The 25660-nt window shown below is 48.8% G+C and overlaps 2 protein-coding genes across 3 annotated transcripts; one reads left to right on the forward strand and one right to left on the reverse strand.

The window, feature by feature from the left end:
• Nucleotides 1–1299: 1299 nt before the first annotated feature.
• On the reverse strand, nt 1300–3315 carry gtf3c6 (general transcription factor IIIC, polypeptide 6, alpha). 2 transcript variants are annotated; one of them, XM_047033753.1, is made up of 6 exons: nt 2907–3315; nt 2673–2756; nt 2487–2550; nt 2326–2370; nt 2109–2219; nt 1300–1970 (listed from the first exon to the last, which is right to left on the reverse strand). In XM_047033753.1, the coding sequence occupies exons 1-6, from the start codon at nt 2937–2939 to the stop codon at nt 1822–1824; spliced, it is 486 nt and encodes a 161-aa protein (XP_046889709.1). In that variant the 5' UTR covers nt 2940–3315; the 3' UTR covers nt 1300–1821. The 2 variants fall into 2 exon arrangements, with proteins under 2 accessions (XP_046889709.1, XP_046889710.1); XM_047033754.1 differs by having other exon boundaries at nt 2673–2750; nt 2907–3296.
• Nucleotides 3316–7993: 4678 nt separating this feature from the next.
• LOC124476517 (zinc finger homeobox protein 4-like) lies at nt 7994–25198 on the forward strand. Its single transcript, XM_047033698.1, has 11 exons — nt 7994–8289; nt 10400–12104; nt 12227–12765; nt 13107–13338; nt 14185–14289; nt 14442–14578; nt 14746–14856; nt 16450–16561; nt 16681–21167; nt 21320–22009; nt 22175–25198. Exons 2-11 carry the CDS (start codon nt 10436–10438, stop codon nt 22295–22297), a joined length of 8205 nt encoding a protein of 2734 aa, XP_046889654.1. The 5' UTR covers nt 7994–8289; nt 10400–10435; the 3' UTR covers nt 22298–25198.
• The last annotated feature ends 462 nt before the right edge of the window (nt 25199–25660 follow it).

Here is a 25660-nt window from a genome sequence, read left to right on the forward strand (position 1 = left end):
TGATTTCATTAAAAGTATTTCAAAGTAAAGGTCACGGGACGAAATCTACTTGGCATGATTTGACAGGGGAAAATTTAACCCTCTTTCCCAATAGGGTCGTGATATGTTACAAGATATGTTACAGCTACATGAACGCGATAAGAAATATGTGTTTCACAACGTGAAATGTATTTAGGAATGTGAGAATAATGAGAGTACTAATAACAATAATATTAAATGGGATACTCTATCATGTACATGGCGTATGGGAAGCATTTTCCAACTGTATCAATTGATGTTGACTGGTGCTCTAAGTGTCTTTGGAATTTCAAAAAGTGGGGCTCAGAACACTTGTTATTGGCTACATGTTAATTAATCCCATGGCCATGTATGCAATGTACAAACAAAATATCAGGTTTGTTAGTACATTTTTATGGCTGGTTTCCTAAGCCTCACTGAGTGTCCAAAATATGTTTAATATTAATGGAGGCTATGTATAATCCGTATGTCCAATTTATTATTACTTTGACAAAAAGTTGTTAATAATATTAACAAACATGTTTTTTGTACTTTCTGTGCATTTTGACATGTTAATTTACTTATTTTACAGCTTGGTACAAATAACAAGACTGATCAATTACAATGATTTTAATTTATATTGACTCCGCTTTTCAACTGGGATTTACTTATAACAGTTATGTCTCGGACGTCTCAGGCTCTTACTTTGAAAGCAAATTCATGAACCCGGAAATGTAGTTGAAGACTATTGAGGCTAGTTTCACGGTAGTGGACGTGGTGGACGTTCACTCCGGCCCGGATACACACCCTTTACTTTACCATCTTTTCCTGCCCTAGGACGAGCCCGATAGCCAATGGCGTTACAGATGCAGCTTTTTGGAACGCCATCACTCCAGTGCCTTGTCGCTCGTCTATTGGTCCACTTCAGAGCAGCATCGGTGATTGGATTGGCTTATAACCGCCACGTCCTCAACCCACATACTGCAACAATGTGTAATATGTAAACTCCATTCATAAAAAGAACATTGAGTAAGGCAGTTTACAAATGCCTGTTTACTTATAAAACATGTAGACGTTTTTTAAAGAGTGCAAAAATTTCGAGCTATTTAAAAGCGTTTGCGATTATTCATTAGCCCAATTATACAGTCCCAAGTAGGGCTGACAATGTATTTCAGGATACATTTCAAGTGTACATGGATTTACACATCCTATTGCTACTTCTTCTGAAAATGTATTGTCAGGGTCATTTTAGATCCAGTTGGCTTCAAGGTCACAAAAGTCTACAAAATATCAAACATAAAAACAAGTTCAGGTGTATTTATTTCAACATCAATGGTTTCAATACAATATACAATATTAAGGTACTGCTAATGTTCTGCAGTAATCATATACTGTGTGGGCTGAAGGCAATACCACAAAACTAACCAACTACTTTAGGCATTCCCTAAAACATATGTTCAAGCTGTGGTGTATCACAATCAGTTTAAACATCAAAATGGAAAGGAAAAATCTTCAGTTATTCATGTATTTCCTGTTCCACAATCAAGACAAATATATATTTTTGGTAGCCACATGAAGCTACATTGACACACCTTGTCAGTCATGAGCACTGTCTGGCTAACAGCTGTCACAGAGACATTGTTTGTAAAACAAAGTCACTAGGTGCACCAGGCAAGAGAAACTAAACACTCTTTCCTAGACCATTCAGTCAAGGACAGTTTTCTATATGTCGTCTGTCAGGCTCTTGCCAATCCTTCTGTATGCTCCTCGTCGTCCAGGTCACAGGGCTGTCAGTGACTGATCTCAGCAGTGTCTAATGTTTGGTCAACTCCCTAAATCCTGATGCATTTCTCCTTCTTCTGTGGTTTGTTGTCCCGTTTCCTCCACATTACCCGTCTGCTCTGCACCCTTGGCGGAGTGAGAGGGGGTCTCCGCATTCTTTACGTCACATGGTAGTGGCTCGTCAAGTTTTTCTGCACAATCAACAATACAAACAGCAACACCTTGAAATAAACCTTTAGCCAGAGCAAGTCAGCTTAAGTAAAATGTTGTATGATGTATATACAGTGTTTGGCTAGTATGAGCTTGAGTGTAACTGTGCGAGGACAAACCCGAGCTGGTTTCTCCCTCTTTCTTCTCAGATAGGAAGATACGTTGCATCATCAGTTTTTTCCCGGTGTGGCATTTGTACTTCAGCTGAGGGCCAGCGTCTGTGTCCTGTCCTGATACACAGGGACCAGGGAAACAAAGCAGGGTTGAGTCATGAACACAGAAGATAAATAGACAAGAATGACCAAGCCAGGAGACAGGGAAAGGCTAAGAACGTACTAGTAATGTTTTCCTCCTGAAACAGTACACAGGTCCCCAAGAAATCTGCAAGAAGATGGACAGAGAAACAGAGGTGGGTGAGAATTTATTTTCCAATATCCACAACACCAATGTGCAAGTACTCAACATTTTGCTGAGGGCAGAATGAGGATTTCTCCTACCTTCATATTCCCCTGCAAAAACATATGGTCCTACTTGCATAATTGGCCGCTCGCTATCAATGTCCTTCAAAATGAGAGAGATGAGAAGTTGATCAAACTTAACGGCATGTTTTTTTTTTGGTATATGTTGTGCTGCAAACTAAATTAATGTGTTATTGCAATAAGATTCAAGTGTTAGGGACTTACTAGTATCTTGCAAGTTCCCCCTTGGCACTTCGTCAGGAAATCTGAGTTGATAATACCAGAGAGCTCTACCACAACCAACTGCTCCTGGATACAAGGGTAGAAGCCAATTGGGATTAGCCTCAATTCACGTAAAAGCTATGTGAATCTTTACATTTGTGACTGCTGCAACACACTGGACAGGGACCATAGAATTGAATAGAATATTCAATAGAATTGCTGATTCAGTAGCCTTACCTCTTCCTCCCAATCGTCTTCAATATCTGACATTCTACAGATGATAACAGCAAGAATTGAATTAATGTAATTAAAGTGACCTAGCTAAAGAATCCTTATTTAGCCATGGGTTATTTCTCTACAAGTATCTAGCTAGCTAGCAGTAGTTGGCGAGGACATTGAGCTCACAGATTAGATTTGTTGTTTGGATACAATGTGTCGCTGCACCACCATCCGCTCTCGTACCTTACTTTCTTACTAGTCACCAATATCAAACCAAGTGGTTTATTTAGCAGTAAGAATTGGGTTAAAAAAACCGAAATGCTATGGTGTTTGGCTGTACCATAAAGGGCTGTACATGTTACAAGCGTAAACCTAATGGTTACAAATGTGTTCCACATCCGCATTTGAACATAGTATGGTGTCCAGTAAGGTCCAGAAAACATTTTATGAGCGATTCGGAATGAACCACAAAAATTATTTCAGTACTAAAATATCACCTCCAGGGTGCGCTTTTGCAGCATTCTTTGAGTCTTTCTGGTAGATCAGCTGCTCGTATGCAATGGTTCCTTACCTGGCATAATTTACTTCTCTCTCTATTTCTTTATCTCTCTCTTTCTCTCTCCTTTAACAATCTTTTAGCAATAGGAACTGTTCAAACACATCTGCAGGTGGACAAGTGCATGGTCTTGGCTTTAGACTGCAATTAAAATACAGCAATAATGTAAAACCGTTCCAAGATATATATAGAGGTATATCTATCTATATATATATATATATATATATCTTTATATATGAGAGATGTTCTAGAGAGATATAGAGATTATTAAAAAACATTAATATTAATACAATTACTAAGAAGGAAATATTCTGTCCGTTTATTGAACTCTTGCAATTGGTATCTACAGACAACATGCATGCACGAGTCCGTTTGGCCAAAGTGAATTGCCGAAATCCGTACCCTCTCTGAACTCGATAAGGAATCAACTTCTACTCAGGCCTGTTTTTGCACTCTATGAATATTCCAAATGCATTTCTATTCACCCCATTAATTTCATCCTTCTCTGTCTGCTTATACTGTACAAGTGTTTTTTTCGATAACAGAATATTCAAAACCAATGGCATGCAAGCTCTTTTTGAAATAAGATAAAGACAATAGCAAATATTGAAATAAAATATTATAAGTCACATTGGACACGATACAATTGAAACAATAGCCTTAAGTACCAACAATAACTGAAAATTATTATTATTATTATTGTTGTAGGCCTATTCTAACGCCCAACAGTTTAATTTAAAATAAGTAGCATGTAGGGCGTATGAGCTTTGGTTATCATAAATCATTTGAAAGGCCTAAACTTCTGTTTAAAAGCAAAATATCAGAAAGTCTCTGCTCCCAGAAAAAAAAACGTTATAGGCCTACATAAAATACGAATATTAGGACTATATATAGCTTTTGAAAACTGCGTTTGAAATCAAATAAAAATAGCCAATAGGCATAAGCCTACATACAATTTGTTTAAGAAGACTAAATCGGTTTAATAATATATGTATAGGCCTACTGTAGGAAATATGGTATAGGCTACAGTATGACCACTTTAGACCACTGTTGTGTCTCATAACGTAGTTTGTTAGAAAGTGATCCGGACAGTCTTGGCTTAAATGTGATAGAAAAACGGCGTTTTTGAATTTAAAAAAAGTTTATTCCATCGGACAACAATATGAATATGGTTCAGATAAATTTGACAAATGTGTCATACTGATCCCGCCGACTCTTACGCCTGATTAAGGGAAATAGAGGTGAATGAAGTCTATCTTTTATTGGCTATCCAACCCATCTCTCTTCCTCTCTCTGATTCTGTCTGTCTCACTCTCGGTCGCTCTTTCTCACTCCCTCTCCCAATTCCCCCCCCCCCCCCCCCCCCCCCTCCATATCATTTCTTTAATACTGGACCTCGGTGAGGTTGTCATGTCGACCAGCTAACAAGTTACTATGGCAACGGCTCGAGGGGGTGAGCACTGACTAGGGAGAAGCCTATCCTTAGGGAGTATAAGGACAGAGGGATAGAGTCGAAAAGAAGGTATTATAGTAAATAAGGTGCCAGGGTATTTTAGAAGAATGGAGATGTGAGATCATCCTAAATGTGTGTGTGTGGGTGTGTGTGTGTGTTCTGATATGAACTGTCTTGGACGTCAAAACCATATTACAAATTGCGAAATTTACTAAAAAGGTGCCATAATGATGAATAGCCAGTGCAAGGTTATTCTCAGCCAAGGTTACTCATCACAACACCATCACAGAACCACCCCTGTGCATGTGTGATATACAGTGTGGCAGTGTTCAGTGCTTACCCTGGGGCAGACAGGGAGTGGTCAGGGGAGTGGTTGACATTCGGCATGCTCTGGAGGGTGTCAGATGATCCCCCTGGTCCACCCCAGCCAGACACTTTGTCACAGAAATGTCATAAAGACAAGTTGGGGAGCTGGGTGGTTGGGGGTTGGGGTCTCATTTTGCCTGGGGGGTGTAGTGGTGGTTAATTGCCCTATTAGCAGTGACAGGGTAAATCGGTGGTGGGGCTACTATGTTGCAGGGAAAACAACAACCCCGAGATTATGCCTTAGGGCAAGGCAAGTGGGTGGCATGGATAGTTCATGAGTGTGTATGGGTGTTTGAGACGGTGTATCCGTGTGTGTGTGTTTATTTGTCAGGATATGTGTGTGTGTGTGTGTAGTGCAGGTATGTGAATGCAGGATCTGCGTTGCTAAAATGGTGCACTTTGGTAAGAGATTTTTTCCTAATTTGGCCAACACACAATAGGTTAACATCTGTCCTTATATATAATCCATATCCATAAGGATTCACAGTCAGTTTCTGAAAAAGATTTGTAACCTATTTAAGTTTCGAAGAAAGGTCAGGTGTAAGAGATGTGTAGCCCATAGGTAACTTTAATGATTCGTAGTCTATACCCCGTTTCTATTGTTTTGGTGTAGCTGAAATATATTAAACGTCGTCACTTGCCCCTGCATAAGCCTATGTTCTGGTAAAGGAGAACAGCAGGTGTCTGGATACAAGTCGCGTGCAAACGCTCGTGTAGGCCAATGAGGTCCAGTTTGTGGTCACTTTGTTCAGTTGAGATTAACCACATTTCCATGCGAGACCAGTCAACACGGTGCGCGTCTGTTTGTCTTTGTTTTTACGCATAATATAGCCTACATAGCCCACTTACTTTTTTCATTATTTGTTTACAGTTAACTTAGCTTTTTAAACATTCATAGACGTGTAGCCTATTTACGCAAGGGGAATTTAAAAAAATGTATATTTATATTGATTTGATATTCTGTTGGCATTGTCTCTGCAGTGAAAAGAGTCTATCCTATATTCTGTATATTCTTCTGAACATGAGCTATTGGTCAATTTGTGGAACTAAAACTGAATGACAACACGTTTAAAGCAGGATGAACGAAAGTAAAGAGCCGAGTAGCCTAATCTAAAATATGGTTGGATCAATTAAAAATTATAATAATAACAATGATCAAATAACCACGTTATCTCATCCATGAGTCAATAGTCAAACTATAGCCTAATCTTTGTAACAGCACAAATCTGTGTTAATTTCGCGCACTAATATCTAAAATCCGTTTCAAATGGATTTCAAACGTGGACACGCGAATCATTTGTAGTTTCTTGTTATTTTAGTGAACCACACAGGCTAATCAAATACAATGATAGGCTGGATTATCATCCCCAATTGAGAGAAGATTGTTTTGGTTTTCAGAAACAGTCGGCTATAGGCATTGGCTATAGCATACAACATATTTTCATTTAGGATTTCATAGGACTGATAGGCCTAAAATGGTTACACCCACACCCAGATACACGCAAACACACACACATTCACACACACGCACACACACACACACACACACGCATAGATAGAGGGAAAGAGAGAGAACATCGCTAGAATTTTATGTAAAGACAACGTCGCAAAATTTCAGGCTCCACTTGATTTAGGCCTGTAAAGATCCCGTGTATTCATCTCGTGTAAAATATGATTTAACTGACTGCATTTCATTTTTGTTTAAACATTAATTAACAAAAGGGCCTACAATAGCCTACATTTGAATTTATATTACTTATCAACAATATAGGGTAGGCCTACAAACATGCAACAACATTTTCTTTTTCAGACACAGCTAGCCAGGGGAAGACAAGACCTAGGTTATATTTAGATTTTTTTTTTCTAAAGGTAGGACAGATTTTTGTTCAATAGAATCTGGATTTTGAGAGAACGACAGATTGCACATCACTTATGAAATCAACAACTGCATTATCATAACAATAGCCTCGAATGTGAGGACGCCTGTCGACGAGGAGAGAAAACACAAGGATTTTCTGTCCATGTTTACACGAACATATTTGAGTACTGTGATGACAGTTCAATGGACAGACACCAGTATAGGACCACACGACACGATTTGTTGTTCAACTATTCATTAAACACTGTTTTCTAGTAAGATGATTGAGAATCTAGTCAGTTCACTTGTGTATATTTAGACTACATTGACTGTAATTGTGATTTTGGGGTAATTTGAATAATTAAATCAATTCAATAATCAAATTATTAAGACTAGCAATTTGAGGAATTATAAACTATGGTCAATGTTTAAGGGTGGAGGTGAATGGGGCTTTATCATCATAGAAAGAGAAGAAAACAGCCTGTATCGGCATCGACTATATGCATATCCAATACATTATGATAAGCTATAGGCAATCATTTTATAGTCTATCCATATGTAAGTATTGAATTCATATGGATATTCCAAATTATAGCTGTGTAAACTCTTCTAGTTGGCCAAATCACAGGTTTAGAATAAGCGGTGACTCAGCTAGACTCGAGGTTTTGTTAAATTTTCTGGCTGGAATATTGACATTGGCAGATTTGTTTATCATATCATATGTGCTTTATATCTTTTCGAATGTTTTCTCCCAATCTCATCTCCCTCTTTCGGCAGTCTCTCTATCGCGGAATCCTATTGATCCAAACTGGCTAATTAGCGATGTCTGCGCAATGACGCGCATGCGCAGTGCGTCAATCTCAGCCATTTTTTGAAGGAAACTAATTAGTAGGAATAAAGACCCAAGTGTTTTTTCTCCTCGTTGATCAGAATTCACTCTACCTCTGGAGCTCGCACTCCCCCCTCCGTCTCCGCATCGTCTGTTTACTGTAATTATAGCTTTAATTTACTGTTTGCAAACAAGTTGGACCCCGCTATGCTGTTCTCTCCTGTTCGTTCCGTCAACAAATACTGTAGATCCATCCAAATGGAATAAGTGGATGTTTTACACGCGTGTTTACTGGATTACTACACACAGAGCACACGGAACCCGTGCCGCTGCTGAGATGTAAGTGTATTAGTTTGTATTCATCTTATATTAACAATAACAGATACCGTTTTGTGGTGACTGTATAGCCTACATGAGTTGATCGCATTCAAGCCGTCTTTTGTAGTTTCTTTTGGCGTTCTTACAAGGCTAAAACCTTTAAATCTGTGGAGCTGTTTACGGAAGAGACATTCTGGTGGTTCGTCGCTCTTTGTAAACACATTTTAAGGCTACTGTCCGCAGCGGTCTTGGTGACATAGAAAGCCATATATGCAGTTTTTGTCCACGCAAGCTGCTGAGTTTGTGTTCTTAGTATCTGCCAATTAGTTTTTCTTCAGTCGATATCGTAGAACCGTAGTTGTTATCACACAGTAACTAGCCTACGTTCAAAGACGAGAATGCTCGGCACTGCTTTCTGGGGTCTTGTTTGATTTCACGATTGTTTCAATAAGTAGTCATTCCTCTCTTCGGCCTCGGTTAGCTACTCTATTTTGACGAAAGACATCTCGAAGATAAAATGATCAAAGACAAAATGGTAGAAATGTAAATTTGATCAGATTCTCGGTTTTTATATCACACACAATATCAGTGTAGCTCGCATACTGACACAGACACACTCACGTTATACTGTATTGAGAAATTGTATTGTGCAATATAATTCTACAAAATAACTTGCAACTGGTATGCATCCAGTAAAATGTAGCATTACTTATTGTAGACAAGTAGTATATTAAACAAGTACGTGTGTGGTTTTGTATATTATGAGATCCATTGGTAAATGGTGTTGTAGGGTGTAACATCTGATCCATGTTGAATGCACAAAGCAGAAATTAACACACACACACGCACACTCCTAAGTAATGGTTTCCCGTACTTTGAATCGATGGAGAGCTGGGAATGCTTGTATAAATAGTTAGATAGCCAATAGACCCAGGTTATTGATTGCAGTGTAAATGAAAATCTTTATCAGATGGGGGTGATCTGTGCTGGCAGGTGGGCGGGCAGGTGGGCTGACTGGCATACCTCCTGCTAGCTCTCAGGCCTGGCCAGGACAGCAGCCAGCTGCAGTGGACAGGGGTCTGTGCCCTGTGACATAAACACAGTACATTAAAGCTCCATCACAGAGAAGCTATGAGCCATATATCACAGGGAGCGGGAAGGAGGGGGAGAGGAGCTGCAGGGAAAGGGCTGGTGGGGGTGGGGGGGCCAGCTGAAGGAGAAGGTGAGGGTGCATTGAGGTCTTCCCTTGATTAAAAGAGGTCAGTGATGAGATTGTTGAATGCAGGGAGAGAGAGGGGGACAGGGAAAGAGAGAGAGAGAGACAGAGAGAGACAGAGAGAGAGAGAGGGCGCAATATGGGGGAGAGAGAGAGTGCTGTATCCACTGCCAGTGCCATCCATCATCAGCCAGACAAGGGGAGGGGGGGGGGGGGCACGGAGGAGAGAGATGCTCATTTTGAGCATTGCTTGGATTGTAATAAACAATGAGTTGATTATGTATTGTGTACAACACAATAATCACGAGGTTTGAAAGATGGGTTATGAAATATCCGGGTGGAAGCGTACGAGTGGAACAACATTTGTGAGATTTATTGCATTTTTGTGGCCACATTCAGGTACTGCCTTAATTGCCAATTAGTACTCAATGTAAAAAAAATAAAAGGGTATAATTGAAGTGTGTGTGTGTGTTGCCGGGGTGGGTTGCTCATGTCGCTTACGGGTGTCCTGTAACGCACATGCTGTTCTGCTGACTTGGCTGTACCTAAGATGGATAAGGTTGCTCGGTGTTCTCTCCTTTCCAAGCGAGAGTGAGAAAGGTATTTCCAGCCTTAACAGAGAGAGAGCACTCTTTGCTTGGTTCAATCCATCCAGATCCCTTTGGAATACCACAGACCGCCGGCGTAACCTTTACCAGCATTCCTCTACTTAGTTTAGCGCTCAGACTATTGATTTTCCTATTAAAGTGCTAAGGCCCCAGGTAGCCAGGCGTTGTGTGGTGTGCCCTGTGAAGACTGAGCTAAACTGATGCTACTCATAGACCCTGATCAATATTCTGCCATGAGACTGTTGTGTAATATCATCGGCTTGATTCTGTCCTTCCTGTCTTTTCCCTCCCCGCCGCTTCCCTCCAGGTGGAGAGGTGATGATAGTCAGCTGTAGGCTCTGGAATGGACAGCTGTGAGGGAGGAGGGGGTGGAGGGAGAGGGGAAGGCGAGGAGAGAAAGACGGCCTCTCCTCCCCTGAGCCCGGCGGCGAGTCTTGATGTGGGGTGGTCCTCTTGTACCTCAGCCTCGGCCCCTGCCAAAGAGCCCCTGACCCAGCCTGAGCCCGAGCCAGAGCAGGGGGGCGCAGAGGGGTCCGAGGCCAGAGAGGAGACCCAGGGAGGAGAGCTGACCGAGGGAGGTGGACACAAACGAGGGGACGGACAGAGCCTGGATGCGGGGGAGAAAGAGACGGATGAGGAGGAAGTGTTTGCGGATGAGGGAGAGGAGGCGGTGTGCATCGAGCCCCATGGCAGCAGAGACGGAGGGGAAGACGAGGAGAAGCAAGAGGAGGCCATCTCAAACCAAAGCCAAACCAAATCCAAATGTTCTTTATTACCTCAACAGAGCCATCACAGCTCTTCCTCCAGCACTGTAATGGCCAACGGCGCACACTACAGCAAAATACCGACTTCTCCAAAGCCCCGCCCTTCTCTCTTTATCGCTCCAGAGCTCTCCCCCTCTCCCGCCGCCTCTCCAAAGCTCTCTCCCTCCACCTCTCCAAAGCTCTCCCCCTCTCCCTCCACCTCTCCAAAGCACTTCACGTATACTTCCTCCTCCCCGTCCCCGCTGAGCCAGGCAGAGTTGAGAGACACTCTGAGGGGAGATCAGGGCTGTACTCCAGGGTTTCCTCAGAGCTTTAAATCCCAGCAGTCTGCCCTCGCTTTCCCCCTCATGGCTCCCGAGTCTACCAGTATGCATGCTGAGGAAGGCGGGGCGGCAGGTGTTACTCAGACTTCCATTGCCAATGGAGACGGTGCCAAAGCTCCAGAACCAAACGACAGCCAGGGCGAGAGCGAGGTCGACGAGGAGAGAAACAAAGAAAGGGAAGATGCTGTCCTTCAGAGCCTCCAGCAAGACCTTTCCCCCAACTCACTCAGCAGCCACATGACGTTGATGCACTCCCGCAACTCCTGCAAGACGCTCAAGTGCCCCAAATGCAACTGGCACTACAAATCCCAGCAGACCCTGCAAGCCCACATGAAGGAGAAACACCCCGAGACGGAGGGGCAGTGCGTGTGCGGCGGGCCGGAGGGGAAGTGCGTGTGCGGCGGGAACAGGGACGCGTGTTTGTTTTGTAGCAGCGGGCAGTCCCATCCTCGCCTAGCCCGAGGGGAGACGTACGCCTGCGGGTACAAGCCCTTCCGCTGTGAGGTGTGTGACTACGCTACCTCGTCGAAAGGCAACCTCAGCATCCACATGCAGTCAGACAAGCACCTCAACAATGTTCAAGCGGGAGGACACGCCAATGGTCACGCCGCGTTCGCGCAGGCGGAACAGGCGCCGCACCCCTGTGGCCCGTCCGACGGCTACGCGGCCGAAGAGCAGGCGTTCAAACACGCGCACCACGCCGTGACGCCGCCTGCCAAGCACATGACACCCGCGCACTCCGCGGGCAAGCGGTGGCGCTGCGACGTGTGCGACTACGAGACCAGCATTGCCCGGAACCTGCGCATACACACCACCAGCGAGAAACACACACACAACATGATGCGTCTGCAGAGAGGCTACTACTTGTCCCACTGCAGGAGCCTGACTCCCCAGCTAGCCCAGCTCAAACACCTAAATGGCACAGGTGAGGGACACACACACACAAATACCTCAAACAATTTTAGAAGGTGTTCGATAAAAGCCTTTTAGTTGTACACCGACACTTCATATGTTTCCTCTTGTCCTGTGTGTGTCTGTGTGTCCTAGGTGGAGAGCTCTCTCTGACCATGCGGCTGAGCAGTCAACAAGTACCAGAACTTCCGGCCACCCTAGGATCCACCCTCACCCCCTCTCCGTCCCCCTCCCCCTCCCCTCCTCCGCCCCCGTCCCTCTCCCCCACCCCAGCCCTCTCCCAAGCCGTGTTCCAGTGCCTGGTGTGCTTCTGCTTCTCCTCGGACCGCATGGAGGCGTTGGAGCAGCACCTGAGCGCCCCTCGCTCTCTGCCCCAGTCTGACTGGTGCTCCCTAGTGGCTGGAGGCTGCCACTGCAGGCTGTGTGGCTACACCACCCCTCTCAGGGCTAACTTCAGCCTGCACTGCCAGACAGACAGACACCGCAGCAGGTACCAGCTAGCTGCTCACATCCGAGAGGGCGGAGCCACCAGCCAGGAGGAGGCCAACCTGGTTGCCAAGGGAAACCCCGTCCAGCTTAGGTGTAACCTGTGTGACCATGTGACTAATAGCGTGGAAAAGCTCCGGGCGCACTGCCTCGGCGCCCACCATGAGGCCAGTCAGAGCGTATACAAGGTCAGTACACACATCCACTCACTGACTGCCAGGGGATGTAGCACGAGTGCTCATTGTCTGTATAACGTAGTTCTGGCGTTTTAGGTTCTAGGAGCACATTCATATGCTAACCCTTCACATGCTAACCCCAGAAGTAGGCCCTACCTGAGGTTTAGAACTGTACAGGCGTCATTTTGTTCGCGACTTGAAGTGTAAAAATGTTTCCCCCTCCGCTCCGCTTACTCTCGATGAGATGACATTGTTCGGCTTGTGTTGTAGTTGCCACTTTTGCTCCGCGCGTCGGCTAGGTGCGCCGCCCGTTTAACGAGGCCTGTGTATCCCGTTCTCTCTTCCTCCCGTAGTTTCTGCAGAAGTATGACAGTGCTGTCGAGGAAGGCTCCTGGCTCCTCCACTGTCTTCCCTGTAACTTCTCCTCCCCCTCCAAGCTCCATCTGACCAGACACACCCACTCTGCCGCTCACCAGCAGAAGGAGGGGCTCCTGGGGCGGCCGCCCCCCACGGAGGGAGGTCTGATGGAAGGGGAGGAGCTGGCGGCCATCTTTACCATAAGAAAGTGTTCGACACCCGATGCAGGTATACAGTGGGGACGCGTCCGTGTTAAGTGTGTGCAGAGGGGAGGGGGGCGGCGGGAGAAGAGTGTGTTTTGATTTCAAATAGCTGGAGAATCCTGCCCGCATTGTGTGCCTGGTTGTGCCTTATAGGTTTTCCCCCCATTCTAATGAGGATGTAAGTCTTGTAGGAGACACGTTTCTACAAGGGTCCCGTGGGGCCCAGAGCCTCCCCCAGCCTCCCCCAAGCTAAGCCAGGCAGATCAGAGCTGGGACGTGGAGAGAGAGCGGAGAAACGGGCCATGTTGGTCAAATATTGATTGCATCAATTGATTAGTCAATATACATCCTTGTTACATCCCCAATCACCTCTGAAAACAGTCAACTAGCACCTGTTAATCAATGGGCCAATAACATCAGTGTACACTAATGAACAAAGAGGGATCAATTCTTGCCGTAAGCCTATCACAATTGAGCAGATTTTTGTATCCGTGGAAGCTATTAAAACCCGCCCCAAATGTGTCAGTGTTTTTAAACGGTCATATTGTATACAACGCTGTGATTATGGATCGGATGCAAACCCACCCATCTAACAACTTTCCTTAAATCCTACTCTGTCTCGATCTAATCTGGATTAAGTGATCTGTGTCAAGTCTGTATTAACTCCTTTCGACCCGAGACGGGCTTCTAATAGAGAATCAATGCCTGATCAATAGTGTCAGTAAAAGAGAGTGCTGTCTCATTGAGGCCTATTATCTAGTTTAAAGTGAGTCCGAAGAGTGAGACTTGATGTCAGACCAGTGTTCTATGTCACCAAGACCTGTTCTATAACATTAGGTTCCTTTTTCTTTCTTTTTTTTCCTCCCCTCAGGAGATTTTAATGATCTGGAAGATTCCAGTGAGGACTCCAACTGTCTATCCGACAAAACCAAAGACACGGACACCTGGGGGGAGAGATGGGCCGCTAAAGAGACAGGTAAGATGGATCCTGCCACTGGAAGACCTGCCACCATAACGTTCTTTTAACAGTCACGTCAACGGTTCAAACCCCGTTCTCCATATTTTCGACTGAAGTGGCTCCTTTCCCCTGGCTTGTACAGACTTCTGAATGTGTTGTCGCTTTTATAGATGATACCAGTGGAGAGGATCGGGAGAGGAGAGACTCAATGCCCCCAGCTAAGCGTCCGTCCCCCGGGTCAGAAGAGATGGAGAGCCCCTTTCTATCGAAACGGCCCAGAACACACCAGCACACTGCCCACCAGCAGGTGGGTGGCTTCTTTAGAGAAACTCATTCCCTTTGTATCAGACGCCTTTCCATCCACAGCGAACCATGCAAGAGTGCTGGAAACGTGTATGGGCTCAAGGCCTTTCGTGAATTGGACGATTGACACCCCCCCCGCACCACCTTCACTCTCTCTCTCTCGCTCCTCAGCCTGTCCAGTGTCCTCTGTGCCAGGTCAAGTTGGCCCACACACACTTGAGACACCACCTCACACACCTCCACAGTGTGGCCCAGGACTGCGTGGATAAGCTCATCAGCACGGTCAGTGTGTGTGTGTGTGCGTGTGTGATTAAAGACAGGCCAGCAGGAAGGAAGGGGGGTGGGGTATTGTTAGATACACAGAGACAATTACATTAAGAAAGCACTAGAGAAGAAGGCAGCGCACGTTTAAGATGCTGCCCACTGTCGCCTTTGAAGCCGTCGAGCTTCGAGGACGCGTATATGTGTATGCATCGTATTAAATATATAAATATGTGATAAACGGTTTTGCCAGAGGATGTGAGCGTGCTTGAGTGAGAGAAAGGCAGGGCTTTCATAACGCATGTTTAAGTAGCCCCTCTATTAGCAGAAGTGCAGTCAAGCTCAAATGGGCCCCGTGCTTTTTTTTCGCCTGCGTCTCTCCAGGAAACAAAGAGTGGTCATCTATCCACATCGCCGCGCTCCATCTCGCTAGCCCGTATGCTAAGTGGCCTTTGTCTCTCCCTGCCTCTGCCTCCACTTCACTGCCTCCTTCTTTTCACCCTTTTTTACTCTTGCCCCTCCCCTCCCCCTCTTTTGACTCTCATCCCTCCCTCTGCTTGCATTGCCCCCTCTCCCCCCCCCCCCCCGCCCGCTTGCTTGCTGTCGCTTGCCCTCTCTCCCTCTTGTTCTTAACCCCTCCCTTCCCCTCTCCAGGTTGGCTCCCCTGCGTCCCCCCCTCATCCTTTTCTCTCTCCCTTTCTTGGTCTTACCCCTCCCTCCCTCCCTCCCTTTCCATCTCCCCTTGCTGTCTCATTCTCTTTTTCTGAGGCACCTTCTCTTCTCCCCCTCTCCCCTCTCTCTCTCTCTCTCTCTCTCTCTCTCTCTCTCTCTCTCTAATAGTAATTGAGGTTCATTAATTCAGACTGAGGTGATGATGGCCATTATGTACCTTGCTTTCCAATTACGCTCTCTAGATTAAGCCTGACCTTCAGTCTCTCTGCAACGGCCGTGTGTGTGTGTGTGTGTGTGTGTGTGTGTGTGTGTGTGTGTGGTGTGTGTCGCTTCTGTCTCTTATAAAGCTGTTATGCCGAGAATACTCTTGTCATGTAAATCCCTGTGTTACCTCTCCTCAGGCTAGCTTCTCTGGTTTATATGTGTTTAGTGCTTTGGAACCGGAAACCTGGCTGTTCCTATAAGAACAGATAATTTATTTCTTCAGAATTCATTATTGAGTTCAATAAAGTTTTATTAAACCCCCAGGGGTTTTTAGAGGGCAACGTTAGAGCTCAAGGGCAGAGTTATACCTCCTGCACCTATAAATATTGGCCTCCATACATGCAGGTTCTTGGTATTGCATCCATATATTCATACACTCTCACTACGTGCTTTCACATATTGTACAAGGGTCCAGTATCAGAAGAAGAAAAAGCATCTCTCATTTAGTACAATTACAATTTATCACAATGATTAGGAATCAGAAAAAATGTTGAATTACAGTGTCCACCCATTTAAATAAAATGTATTCCAATTCGGCCTCCATATATGATACAAAATAACACAACTGAAAGGAAACCGTATTTTCATCATGGTGTTTTTGATTGGCACGTGAGGTAGAGAGGTAACCAGGACAGATTCAGATCGACATTTAACGTCTCCGCCCCTTTTGTTCTCCAGGTGTTACCATCGTCTGAGCAGTCAGAGGGTCCCTTCCTCCCAGAACCGGATCCACAACAACAGAATCCTCAGAACGCCTCCAGCAGCAAGGATTCTTCCCTCCAAAATAATGGTTAGCGGTTCTGCTTGACAAAAAAAATATTTCGTTTGAATTTCTATTATCTAATGGCTTACTTAAATGTATTATTTTGGAATACTGTAAAACTCTCCTGTTATTATTGTGTGTTCCAGGCACGTTAATGGAGGATCCTGAACGAGACCCGACCACACCTAAACATGTGCCAGCCCTCCTCACCCCCCCGCTCGAGGAACAGCTCTCAGCCGAACCTGACACCCCCAACGGCCACGCTCAGTCCCTCAGCCCCCTCCTCCCCCACTCGCCCCCCTCCCCGCCCGGTGACCTCGCCCTGTCCGATCGCCACGGCTACAAGTTCCGTTGCAGCAAGTGCAGCCTGGCGTTCCCCACCCGGGAGAAGCTCCAGGTGCACTGGCAGTACCACGCCATGAGGGCGGCGACAGAGTGCCCCCTCTGCTCCAGGCAGTGCCGCAGCCAAGAAGCCCTTCAGAGGCACCTTAACAACACACACACCCCACAGGAGATGGCCCTCGGGCAGAACGCCCTCCTGGAGAGGGGCCAGGCAGACCAGGGGAAGAGTACAGCCTCACTCCAAGCCCCTGCCACAGCTCAGGACCAAGGCGAGGACGAGGCCCTGGAAGACGGAGGAGAGGGGATGAGTGGGGAGAGGACAGTGGAGCCCAATAGGGAGGGCGGAGGGGACGAAACGATGGACGACGAAGTGGAGAAAGAGGACCGTCCTCTCGAGCTGGCAGGAAAGCCTGGTCTGGGAGCGAGCGAGCCAGGTCCGCCAGCACCACAGCAGGAGGAGAGCGGGTCGGAACCCAGCCACAGCCTTCCTCCTCGAAGGAGCTCCAGTTCCACCATGGAGCGCTACATGGACCCCACCCGGCCCTACAAGTGCTCCGTGTGCTCCGAGTCGTTCACCCAGAAAACCATCCTCCTGGTGCACTACAACTCCGTCTCCCACCTCCACCGGGCCAGACGGGCCCAGCAGGACTCGGGCCCGCTGCAGACCGATGCTCCTCGCGCCGCCGACCCCAGACCTTACCGCTGTAAGGTGTGCGGGGTGGGTTACAGCCAGAGCTCCACCCTGGACATTCACCTCCGCTCGGTCCTCCACCAGTCCCGTGCCCGTGCAGCCCAGACCCAGACGCCGCAGTCCTTGGCCCAAACCCCTGCTCCGCCCTCGGCCCGGGCCGCGGCCTCCAGCCCCCTACCCAGGGGAGGAGAAGAGTCTTCCAGGGGGCTCGGCGCAGCCAGCCCCTCCCTGTCCTCCCCAGCAGGCCCCAGCTCACGGGGTGACGGCCACGGGAAGCTCTTGGGTCAGGCGGAGAGTCTCCAAGCCAAGAGGAGAGTGGCGGACCTGCTAGCGACCAGAGGCCAGCAGACGTTGATGCTGCTGCAGCAGCAGCAGCAGCTAGCGCAGGCTCAGGCCCAGCTCCAGCAGCACACCAGCCTGCTCCAGTCCCAGCTTTTCAACCCAGCCCTGCTCCAGCATTTCTCCCTAGGCCCGGAGGCGCTCATGAAGCAGCACTTCAGCATCACTCCAGACAGCCTCCTGTCACTGCAGCAGCAGCTGCTTCTGCCCTTCTACCTCTCTGGCGAGCTGAACCTCGGCCCAGAGTTCACTCCTAAAGGCCCGGAGACGAGGCAGACTGCCTCTGCCCCCTCCCCGGACTCGGAGCAGCCTCGCGGCGAAACCATCAGAGATGGCCCTGCCCCGAACCCAACCGAACCTCCTCAGGAGCCCCCATGCGAAGCAGCAGACGACTACTCCCGCACGGACCAGAGACACGGAGCGCCGAGCCCAGGGGAAGAGGGCGAAGAAGGAGTGAAAGTCAAGACTGAGAGAGAGCCAGAGGAGGGAGAGGCACGTGTCGGCCATCTTGGCTCCTTGGTCCGCCACGGTGACTGTAGCTGTCCTCCTCCCAGGGTGCCTTATGCTGCAGTGAGCGGAGGGGCCTTCAGAGCTCTGTTGGGGAGCTTCGGCTATGAGCTGGCCCTTCAGTACACCCAGGGCACGCAGAGGAGTCCTGCACAGCCACAAGCCGGGGGGCAGGAGGACTGTGAGAGCGCACGGCTGGAGCGACAGTCGGAGGTCGACTTGAGGAACGGCAAACTGGAAAACGGAGAGACGGAACGTTGCCCGGAGGAGAACGGGGAGGAAGCGGAGAGCGGCGAGGCGAAAGGATGTCCGGAGGAGAGGGAGTGTGGAGAATGCGGGAAGCTTTTCTCGGATTTCCTGGTGCTAAAGAGCCACCAGGAGTATGTGCACAAGCTGCTTCTGCCTCCCACTATGCTGGAAAGCTTTTCCAGGCAGTACAGAATCAAGTATGACCGTCTTTACCCGCTCACACACACCACCTTGTCCGTGGAGAAGGCCGCCCCTGCTGCAAGTCCGACTCCAGACCCGGAGGCAGCCACTTCCCCGCCCAAGCTCCTGTCCCACCCTGCCCCGGCCTCCACCCCATCTCCAGCCAAAGCCCTCACTCCAGCTCCTGCGCCAGCCACACCCTCTCCTCCTCCATCACCTTCCCACCCAGAAAGCTCTCCACGGCAGGAGGCTGCGGTCCCGAGCACCCCTTCTCCAGACTCCTCTCCACCTGCCCCCCAGCCCAAAGCTTCCGTACCTCTACCCCTCCTCCCCTTACCCAGTCTCCCCATACCCCCTATGCCCTTCCCCATAGACCTCCCTCTGCTCTCCCCTGCTATGATACAGTCCATGGCACTCCAGTCCCAGGCCATGTTCTCCACCATGGACCCGGGCCTGAACTCTGACCTCACTAAGTTCTACCAATCTCAGCTCAGCCCCGTGTTGCTAGGGCAACAACCCCAGCTAAGTCCAGCGTTGCTGGGACAACAACCCCAACTCAGCCCTGCGCTGCTAGGTCAACAACCCCAGCTGAGCCCAGGACTGTCAGGCCAAAATAAGAGGGCGCGGACGCGCATCTCTGAGGAGCAGTTGAACGTCCTGCGGCAGCACTTCAACATCAGCAGCCTGCCCAGTGACGAACAGATCAACAAGATGGCCGCCCTGTCCGGCCTCCCTCACAAAGTCATCAAACACTGGTTCCGCAACACCCTGTTCAAGGAGCGCCAGCGTGACAAGGACTCGCCCTACAACTTCAGCAACCCCCCCACCACTTCCCTGGAGAAGACCGGAGAGGAACCACCGGCTCTTTCTCAGTCAGACCCCCCACTGTGCCAGTCTCCAGCCCCCCCAGCCCAACACCCCTCCCAGCCCCAGAGACAGGAGACCCCCAGGGGGGAGCACCACAGGAGCCGGCGGTCCTCTCGCACCCGCTTCACTGAGCCGCAGCTGGAAACCCTGCAGGGGGTGTTTGAGGCCAGCCCCTACCCCAGAGAGGAGGAGTACGACAAGCTCTCCGCGCTGCTCTCCCTCCCCAACAGAGTCATCGTCGTGTGGTTCCAAAACGCCCGGCAGAGAGCCCGAAAAACCCAGGAGAGGGGGAGTGATGGAGGGAGAGAGGAAAGGCCCGAAGAGGGGGCAAACAGGAACCGTGGAGACGGCACCCAGAGGGGCCGCCGTCGCAAGCGGGACCAGAGCGACAACGACGACGACGACGAAGGCCAGTGCGACAGCCAGAACGAGAACTCGATGGACCTCGCCTACGAGTACTACGCCCACTCCGACTCCCCCGGCATCCCTCCTATTCCCCTTGACCCCCACGCCATCCCTCACCACACTGACAAGGAATGCACTCGAGACGAAGTCGAGTCGAGCCATCCTGGAGATGCGGATTTCAAAACCCCATCGACATCTGAGAAGACCCGAGAGGCGGAGGGTGAGGCCCTAGACTCGGAGATGCGGTCACAGAGAAGAGAGACCCCGTCCCAAAAACACCCAAAGACTCCTCAGCTCAGCTCCGACATCTCTCCCCCGAAGCCCAGCACCACCTCCCACTCTGGGTCTCAGTCCAGCCCCGCAGCTCTACAGAGGTCCATCCCTGCTCCAGCCCCAGTTAGCCCCCACTCTCCCCCACCTCCAGCCCCAGCCAAGTTCCTCCCCCCTCCAGGGTCTCCCACAGATTCCCACCAGCCACAGTCCAAGGCCCAACCCCAGACCAAGGCACAAGCCCAGCCCCAGTTCCAGTGCTCTCTCTGCCCTGTATCCCTGCCCTCCTTCCAGCTGTGGCAGGAGCACCAGACCAGGCACCTCCTGGCAGCCCAGTCCCAGGTCAAGCTCCTCCACCCGGGCTTCACCGACTGCCCCCTGCCCTACATGCTGCTCCACCCCAGTCAAAACCTTCTGACCAGCCAACTGCTCTCAGGGGCCATGTCCCAGATGCACCCCGGCCACACGCACCACATGATGTCTCACATGAGCAACGCGCACGCCAACCTCGCCCACGGCAACCACGCCCTCGCCAACCTGTCCCACCCCTCGCTTCCCTCGCCCAAGCAAGGTTCCAAAGTGGCGCCGGAGGTCAGACAGGGGTGCGAAGCGGGTTTGAGAGAGCGGGAGGAAGAGCAGAGGAGAGACAAGCGCCAGCGGACCACCATCACTCCCGAGCAGCTGGAGGTGCTGTACCAGCGCTACAGCCTGGACTCCAACCCCACCCGGGGGGTCCTGGAGGGCATAGCCCGCGACGTGGGCCTGGGGAGACGCGTGGTTCAGGTAGCTGCACTCACGCTTATTCCCCATCTACGTAGAATAGAGACTTCCAGTCTCATCTTCGATACACTGCATGGGTGTTATTTCTATGACGACATGCAGCATGGGGAAAATGAAGGCGTGTGTGTGTGTTTTGTTTGTTTGCCTCTGTACAGGTGTGGTTCCAGAACACCCGAGCCAGAGAGAGGAAGGGCCAGTTCCGGTCTCTAGGCGCTGGTGCGGGGCTGAGTTTGAGTCACAGCCACCTCCGCTGCCCCTTCTGCAGGGCTCTCTTCAAGGTCAGGAGTGCCTTGGACGCCCATATACGGTCCCGTCACGGGGCAGAGGCCGAGAGAGTTGGATACAGCCTGCCCATGGGTGCTGCGCCCCTGGGTAACTTTGGAGATCTGTCTAGCTATGCCTACGGGGAAAGGCAGTGTTCCTCCATGTCCCCCTTTCTCCCCCCCAGCTCTGGGGCCATCACCAACACCAGAGATCTAGAGTCTGGCAATGCAACCCTGAACTCTGACTCTCTAGCCTTTGACCTGAGCAACCAAGAGGGTGAGGACGAAGACGAGGAGGAGGCGGAAGAGGGGGTGGAGGAGGAGTACGGCTGCGAGGAGGGCTCCAGCCTGGCGGACCCCGCCTCCCCGAGTCCCGAGGCCTCGGGCGCGGCCACCTCCGCCTGGGGAGACAAGCCGGCCCAGCGGCACCACCACCACAACCAGCAGCAGCGCCAGAGGACCCACATGAGCCACCTCCAGGTGCTCCAGCTCCGGGCCTTCTACAGGAACCACCGCACGCCCAGCAGACTGGAGTGCGAGGCCCTGGGCCAGGACCTGGGCCTGGCACGCCGAGTGGTCCAGGTGAGGGTCCACTCCCATAACGACATTGGTTGAGAGAATGGTTATCCTATGAAAATAGAAACCGTTAAAACAATTATTTTTTTGTTGGGGGGGGGGGGATAGTCTTTGACTGTGTTCGCCATAGAAGTACAGCCAATGTTCATTGCAAGTATGCCTCTCCTCCAGGTGTGGTTCCAAAATGCCCGTGCCAAGGAGAAGAGGGCCCGGAGCCTGAGCAACGAGCCGGCCACAGGAGAGAGGGATCAGATGGAGCTGACTGCCCGGGCTGGGGAGAGAGACAGAGCCTAGGTAGGTAGGGTGCAGACGAATAAGGCTGTCCCTGCTAACCCCCCCCCCCCCCCCCCGCCCAGCCGGTTGGAGCGACTTCCATCCATGCTGCCAAACCTCCATCCTCAGCACCCCAAAGACACAAAACCCCAGAGGCCCAAAGAGAAGCGCTTTGAGCCAGCAGCAGGCACTTTCCCAACTCCCCCCACCCCCCTTTTCCAAAACCTTATGGAGAATGTGCCGGCCCAGCCCAACTCCCCTACCAAGTACCATTGTCACCAGCCCTCTCCCTACCCCGCCAACTCCGCTGTTCAACCAAACCGACCGACCGGATGCCTCCGAGGCCAAAGACCATTGTACCAGTGTTTGACCTCGCTCCGCTAGCCCCAAGCCATCCTCTCTACCTCTTCGTCTGCATGGCAGACTTCCCTCTCTCACCCCCCTTTCCTTCCTTCCCTCCCTCCCTCCCCCCCCACCCCCCTTTTCAAAGACGGCAGGTCGCTGTGTAGCATTTAGGAGCAGTCCCCGCAAAGGCTGTCAAAGAGATTGTCAAAGAGATTTTAATGTAAATATTTGACATTGTTTTAAAGAAAAAAGAGAGAACTCCCAAGAGTCAAAACTTGAGAAAAGCAAAGCAGTTAAAGAAAAAGAACCTTGAAAATGGACTGATGTATTCACAAAGAGCTTTTGTAAAGACTGACTCCAATTCCAAAGCTCGTAACCAAAATTGTACATGTCCGAGGATTGTTTTTCAACATGCTGGTTTATTAATATCAAGCTGCAGCGCATATGTCTGTCCAGTGATTTGGCGAGAGCTGAAGCTGGCATAGCCGAGCACCAATAGACTGTCATGGTGCTTAAATGTAGCTCCGCCCTCTCAAGCCAATGATAAGTCTTCTACTGTACATGTACACTGTCTGTTCCTTCAGTCGATCCTCCCAACCCAAATAGCACAGAAAGCAAAGGCCAGTTTGTCTTGTACAGGGCAAGCTATTTTTTTAAAGCACTCAACCATATACATTGAAACTTTAACCAAACTCTACCCAAAATTGTGTGTATTTCGTATATGTTTCTTGTTATAGATCTTATTGATTGCGATTAACTGTCATGCTTCGATGATCCTTCGAGTCTGAATATGATGACAGCTTTATGATATGTCAAGGCAAGGGTTTGCCTGTTACTCCTGTTTGACTACCAATGGCTTACTGATGTAATGTGATTTAGTGTAATGTCTTCTATTCTCAGGTCAACAGCTCACCTGATCTCTGACTCAAGTATGTGGTCCTAATAATATACAGCCTTCTGTTCTTTAAACAGCTGAGATGTGACGAGTCCTTAGACTACGCAAGTTCTATTACCTCTGCAGAACCACCTCTGCATGCCAGAGATCAGGGCTTTGGACCTCTGAGAAATGGGTTGTTACCTAAAAAGTGATGAACTGAATGGATTCCACGGTGTGACGAGGGGTTAATGTACAGTATTTAGCTTTTGTATGCTTGACTCAAGACTTGGATGTTTTGAACATTGGGCGTTTTTCTACTGTCTCCGCAGACAGACTTGCCTCTCAGAAAAACTTTGGATGTTATTGATGTTTATGTGCATTTAAAACTTCTCTCTCTCTCTATCTTTCATTTCTCTCTCCTCCTCTGTCATCTGTTGCCAGTATTATAATGACTGTAATAATGATAACAATAATACTGTAGCTAATACAATAATTAATGCTTTAAGACAAGATCCAAAGACGTAATAATACTTTAACCATATAGGTGCATACGACCACAACAAGAAAGCTATTGTTTACTTGATGATGTACTGCTGTTTCTGGTGAAGGCTGGAGTCCCTGTATCTGAGCTACTGTTAATGCCTCTCAATAAGCACACTGGAGACTGTGTAACCAAAACCCCCCCCAACCCAGACCAAATCCCAAACCCACAGCCAAACCCCCTCAAGAGCCATTAAGGTCTGTAAAAAAAGCGGTTTTACCTCCCTAATATTAATGTAATTTTTTCAAACTTTTTCTCTACCATAGTGTTGCGATTCAGCCCTTAATAAGGAAGTCCAGTTTGCTGCTAATGTACTGTAGTTAATACTGATACTGTAGAGAGATGCATGCTCTGTTGGCTTTTACCACTAGGCTTTAATGACGACAAACTGTAGTAATATAACTGTGACACTGTCAATAACCTGCCCTTCTGTTCTGGTAGACCTCAACTTAGTCAAACCTGCAGTTATGCCATCTGTCCTGTGGTAGAAATGTGTTTTGAGGTCGTCAAAAGACCAGTACGTTGGAGAAAGACGCTTCCAGTTTTCAGGATAACTTGTGTTGAAGCAGCAGATTAGAAAACTGCATAGTCACTGCTGTGCCAGGTTTGACCGAGTCTGACCCTCCTCCTTCCACTAGGCTGCTGTACATGTGTTGTAGCTTCCATGTCTCCATGCTGGAAGCCCAAACAGTCAGCCATGGGGTACTAGCAGAATGCAGAGATGGTCTGGCACCACTGCTAGCCTTCCAAAGGTTGTTGACTGACTGACTCTGTTCTGTTTTTGCTCCTTAACAAACCAATGTTTACTACAATACCAATGATCTTACTTCTGTACAGAAATGTGCATTCCAAATACCACGAGACAGTTTTTTTGTATACAAATTATTTTCTATTTCCTTTTCATCTGCATTCCCGGGGGTCTTAGTGACTGTAAGATGTAAATATTGGGTCCTCTAGATGAAGAGTCTCTGTTATACTACTGTAGACCCAGCTATTAACTATGATTTTCTTTTTTCTGGAGATGTTGTTGCCATAGTGATGATGACCAAAAAGATACCTGTGATGTGCACCTGTCCCTATGTCTTGCTCCCGTGGTTTTGTGTGTTACCTCTCCTCTCCCCTCCCCCACCGTACCCCACTGGTGTGTGTTTCCCCTCTCCCCCCCCCCCCCCCCCCCCCCATGCCACAGAGCTAAATAAAGTCTGGTTTGGTGCATGTCTGCTTCATCTATCTGTGTCTGAGAGGCGGAGGGACTCGTGTTTGTGGGAGGGTGCACGGCAAGATCTTCTGTGCGCTTACGTGACTGCTCTTATATGTGGCTTTGTGTGTCTTGATTTAAGGGTATACTGGTTGTGCGTGTGTGTGAATCTCATGTTGTGTGTGTGTGTGTGTGTGTAACTCGCTGATGTGTGTAAGGCGTTTGGTGAATGGATCCCTGACCTCCGGGGTCACTTCATTAATTACGTGTGTGACATTCAGCCAGATGAGTTTCCTTTGTGACTAAATGATATGATGAATATTAACGACCTCGGATGAATTACACTACTGCTCCTGCCGCTGATGATGATGGTGTGTTTTACGACCCTGGCCGAGCTGATGAAAATTGCACCATGCAGCACAT

The sequence above is a fragment of the Hypomesus transpacificus genome, chromosome 14 (genome assembly GCF_021917145.1).
Source record: "Hypomesus transpacificus isolate Combined female chromosome 14, fHypTra1, whole genome shotgun sequence".
NCBI classification, from domain to species: domain Eukaryota; kingdom Metazoa; phylum Chordata; class Actinopteri; order Osmeriformes; family Osmeridae; genus Hypomesus; species Hypomesus transpacificus.

Coding starts and splice junctions, on each gene's coding strand:
- LOC124476517 (XM_047033698.1), top strand. CDS start 10,436: ATGGACAGCTGTGAGGGAGGAGGGGGTGGAGGGAGAGGGGAAGGCGAG. Junction 12,105..12,226: donor CAAACACCTAAATGGCACAG/GTGAGGGACACA, acceptor TGTGTGTCCTAG/GTGGAGAGCTCTCTCTGACC. Junction 14,857..16,449: donor TGGATAAGCTCATCAGCACG/GTCAGTGTGTGT, acceptor TTTGTTCTCCAG/GTGTTACCATCGTCTGAGCA.
- gtf3c6 (XM_047033753.1), bottom strand. CDS start 2,939: ATGTCAGATATTGAAGACGATTGGGAGGAAGAG. Junction 2,371..2,486: donor TTTTGCAGGGGAATATGAAG/GTAGGAGAAATC, acceptor ATCTTCTTGCAG/ATTTCTTGGGGACCTGTGTA. Junction 2,220..2,325: donor TCAGGAGGAAAACATTACTA/GTACGTTCTTAG, acceptor CCTGTGTATCAG/GACAGGACACAGACGCTGGC.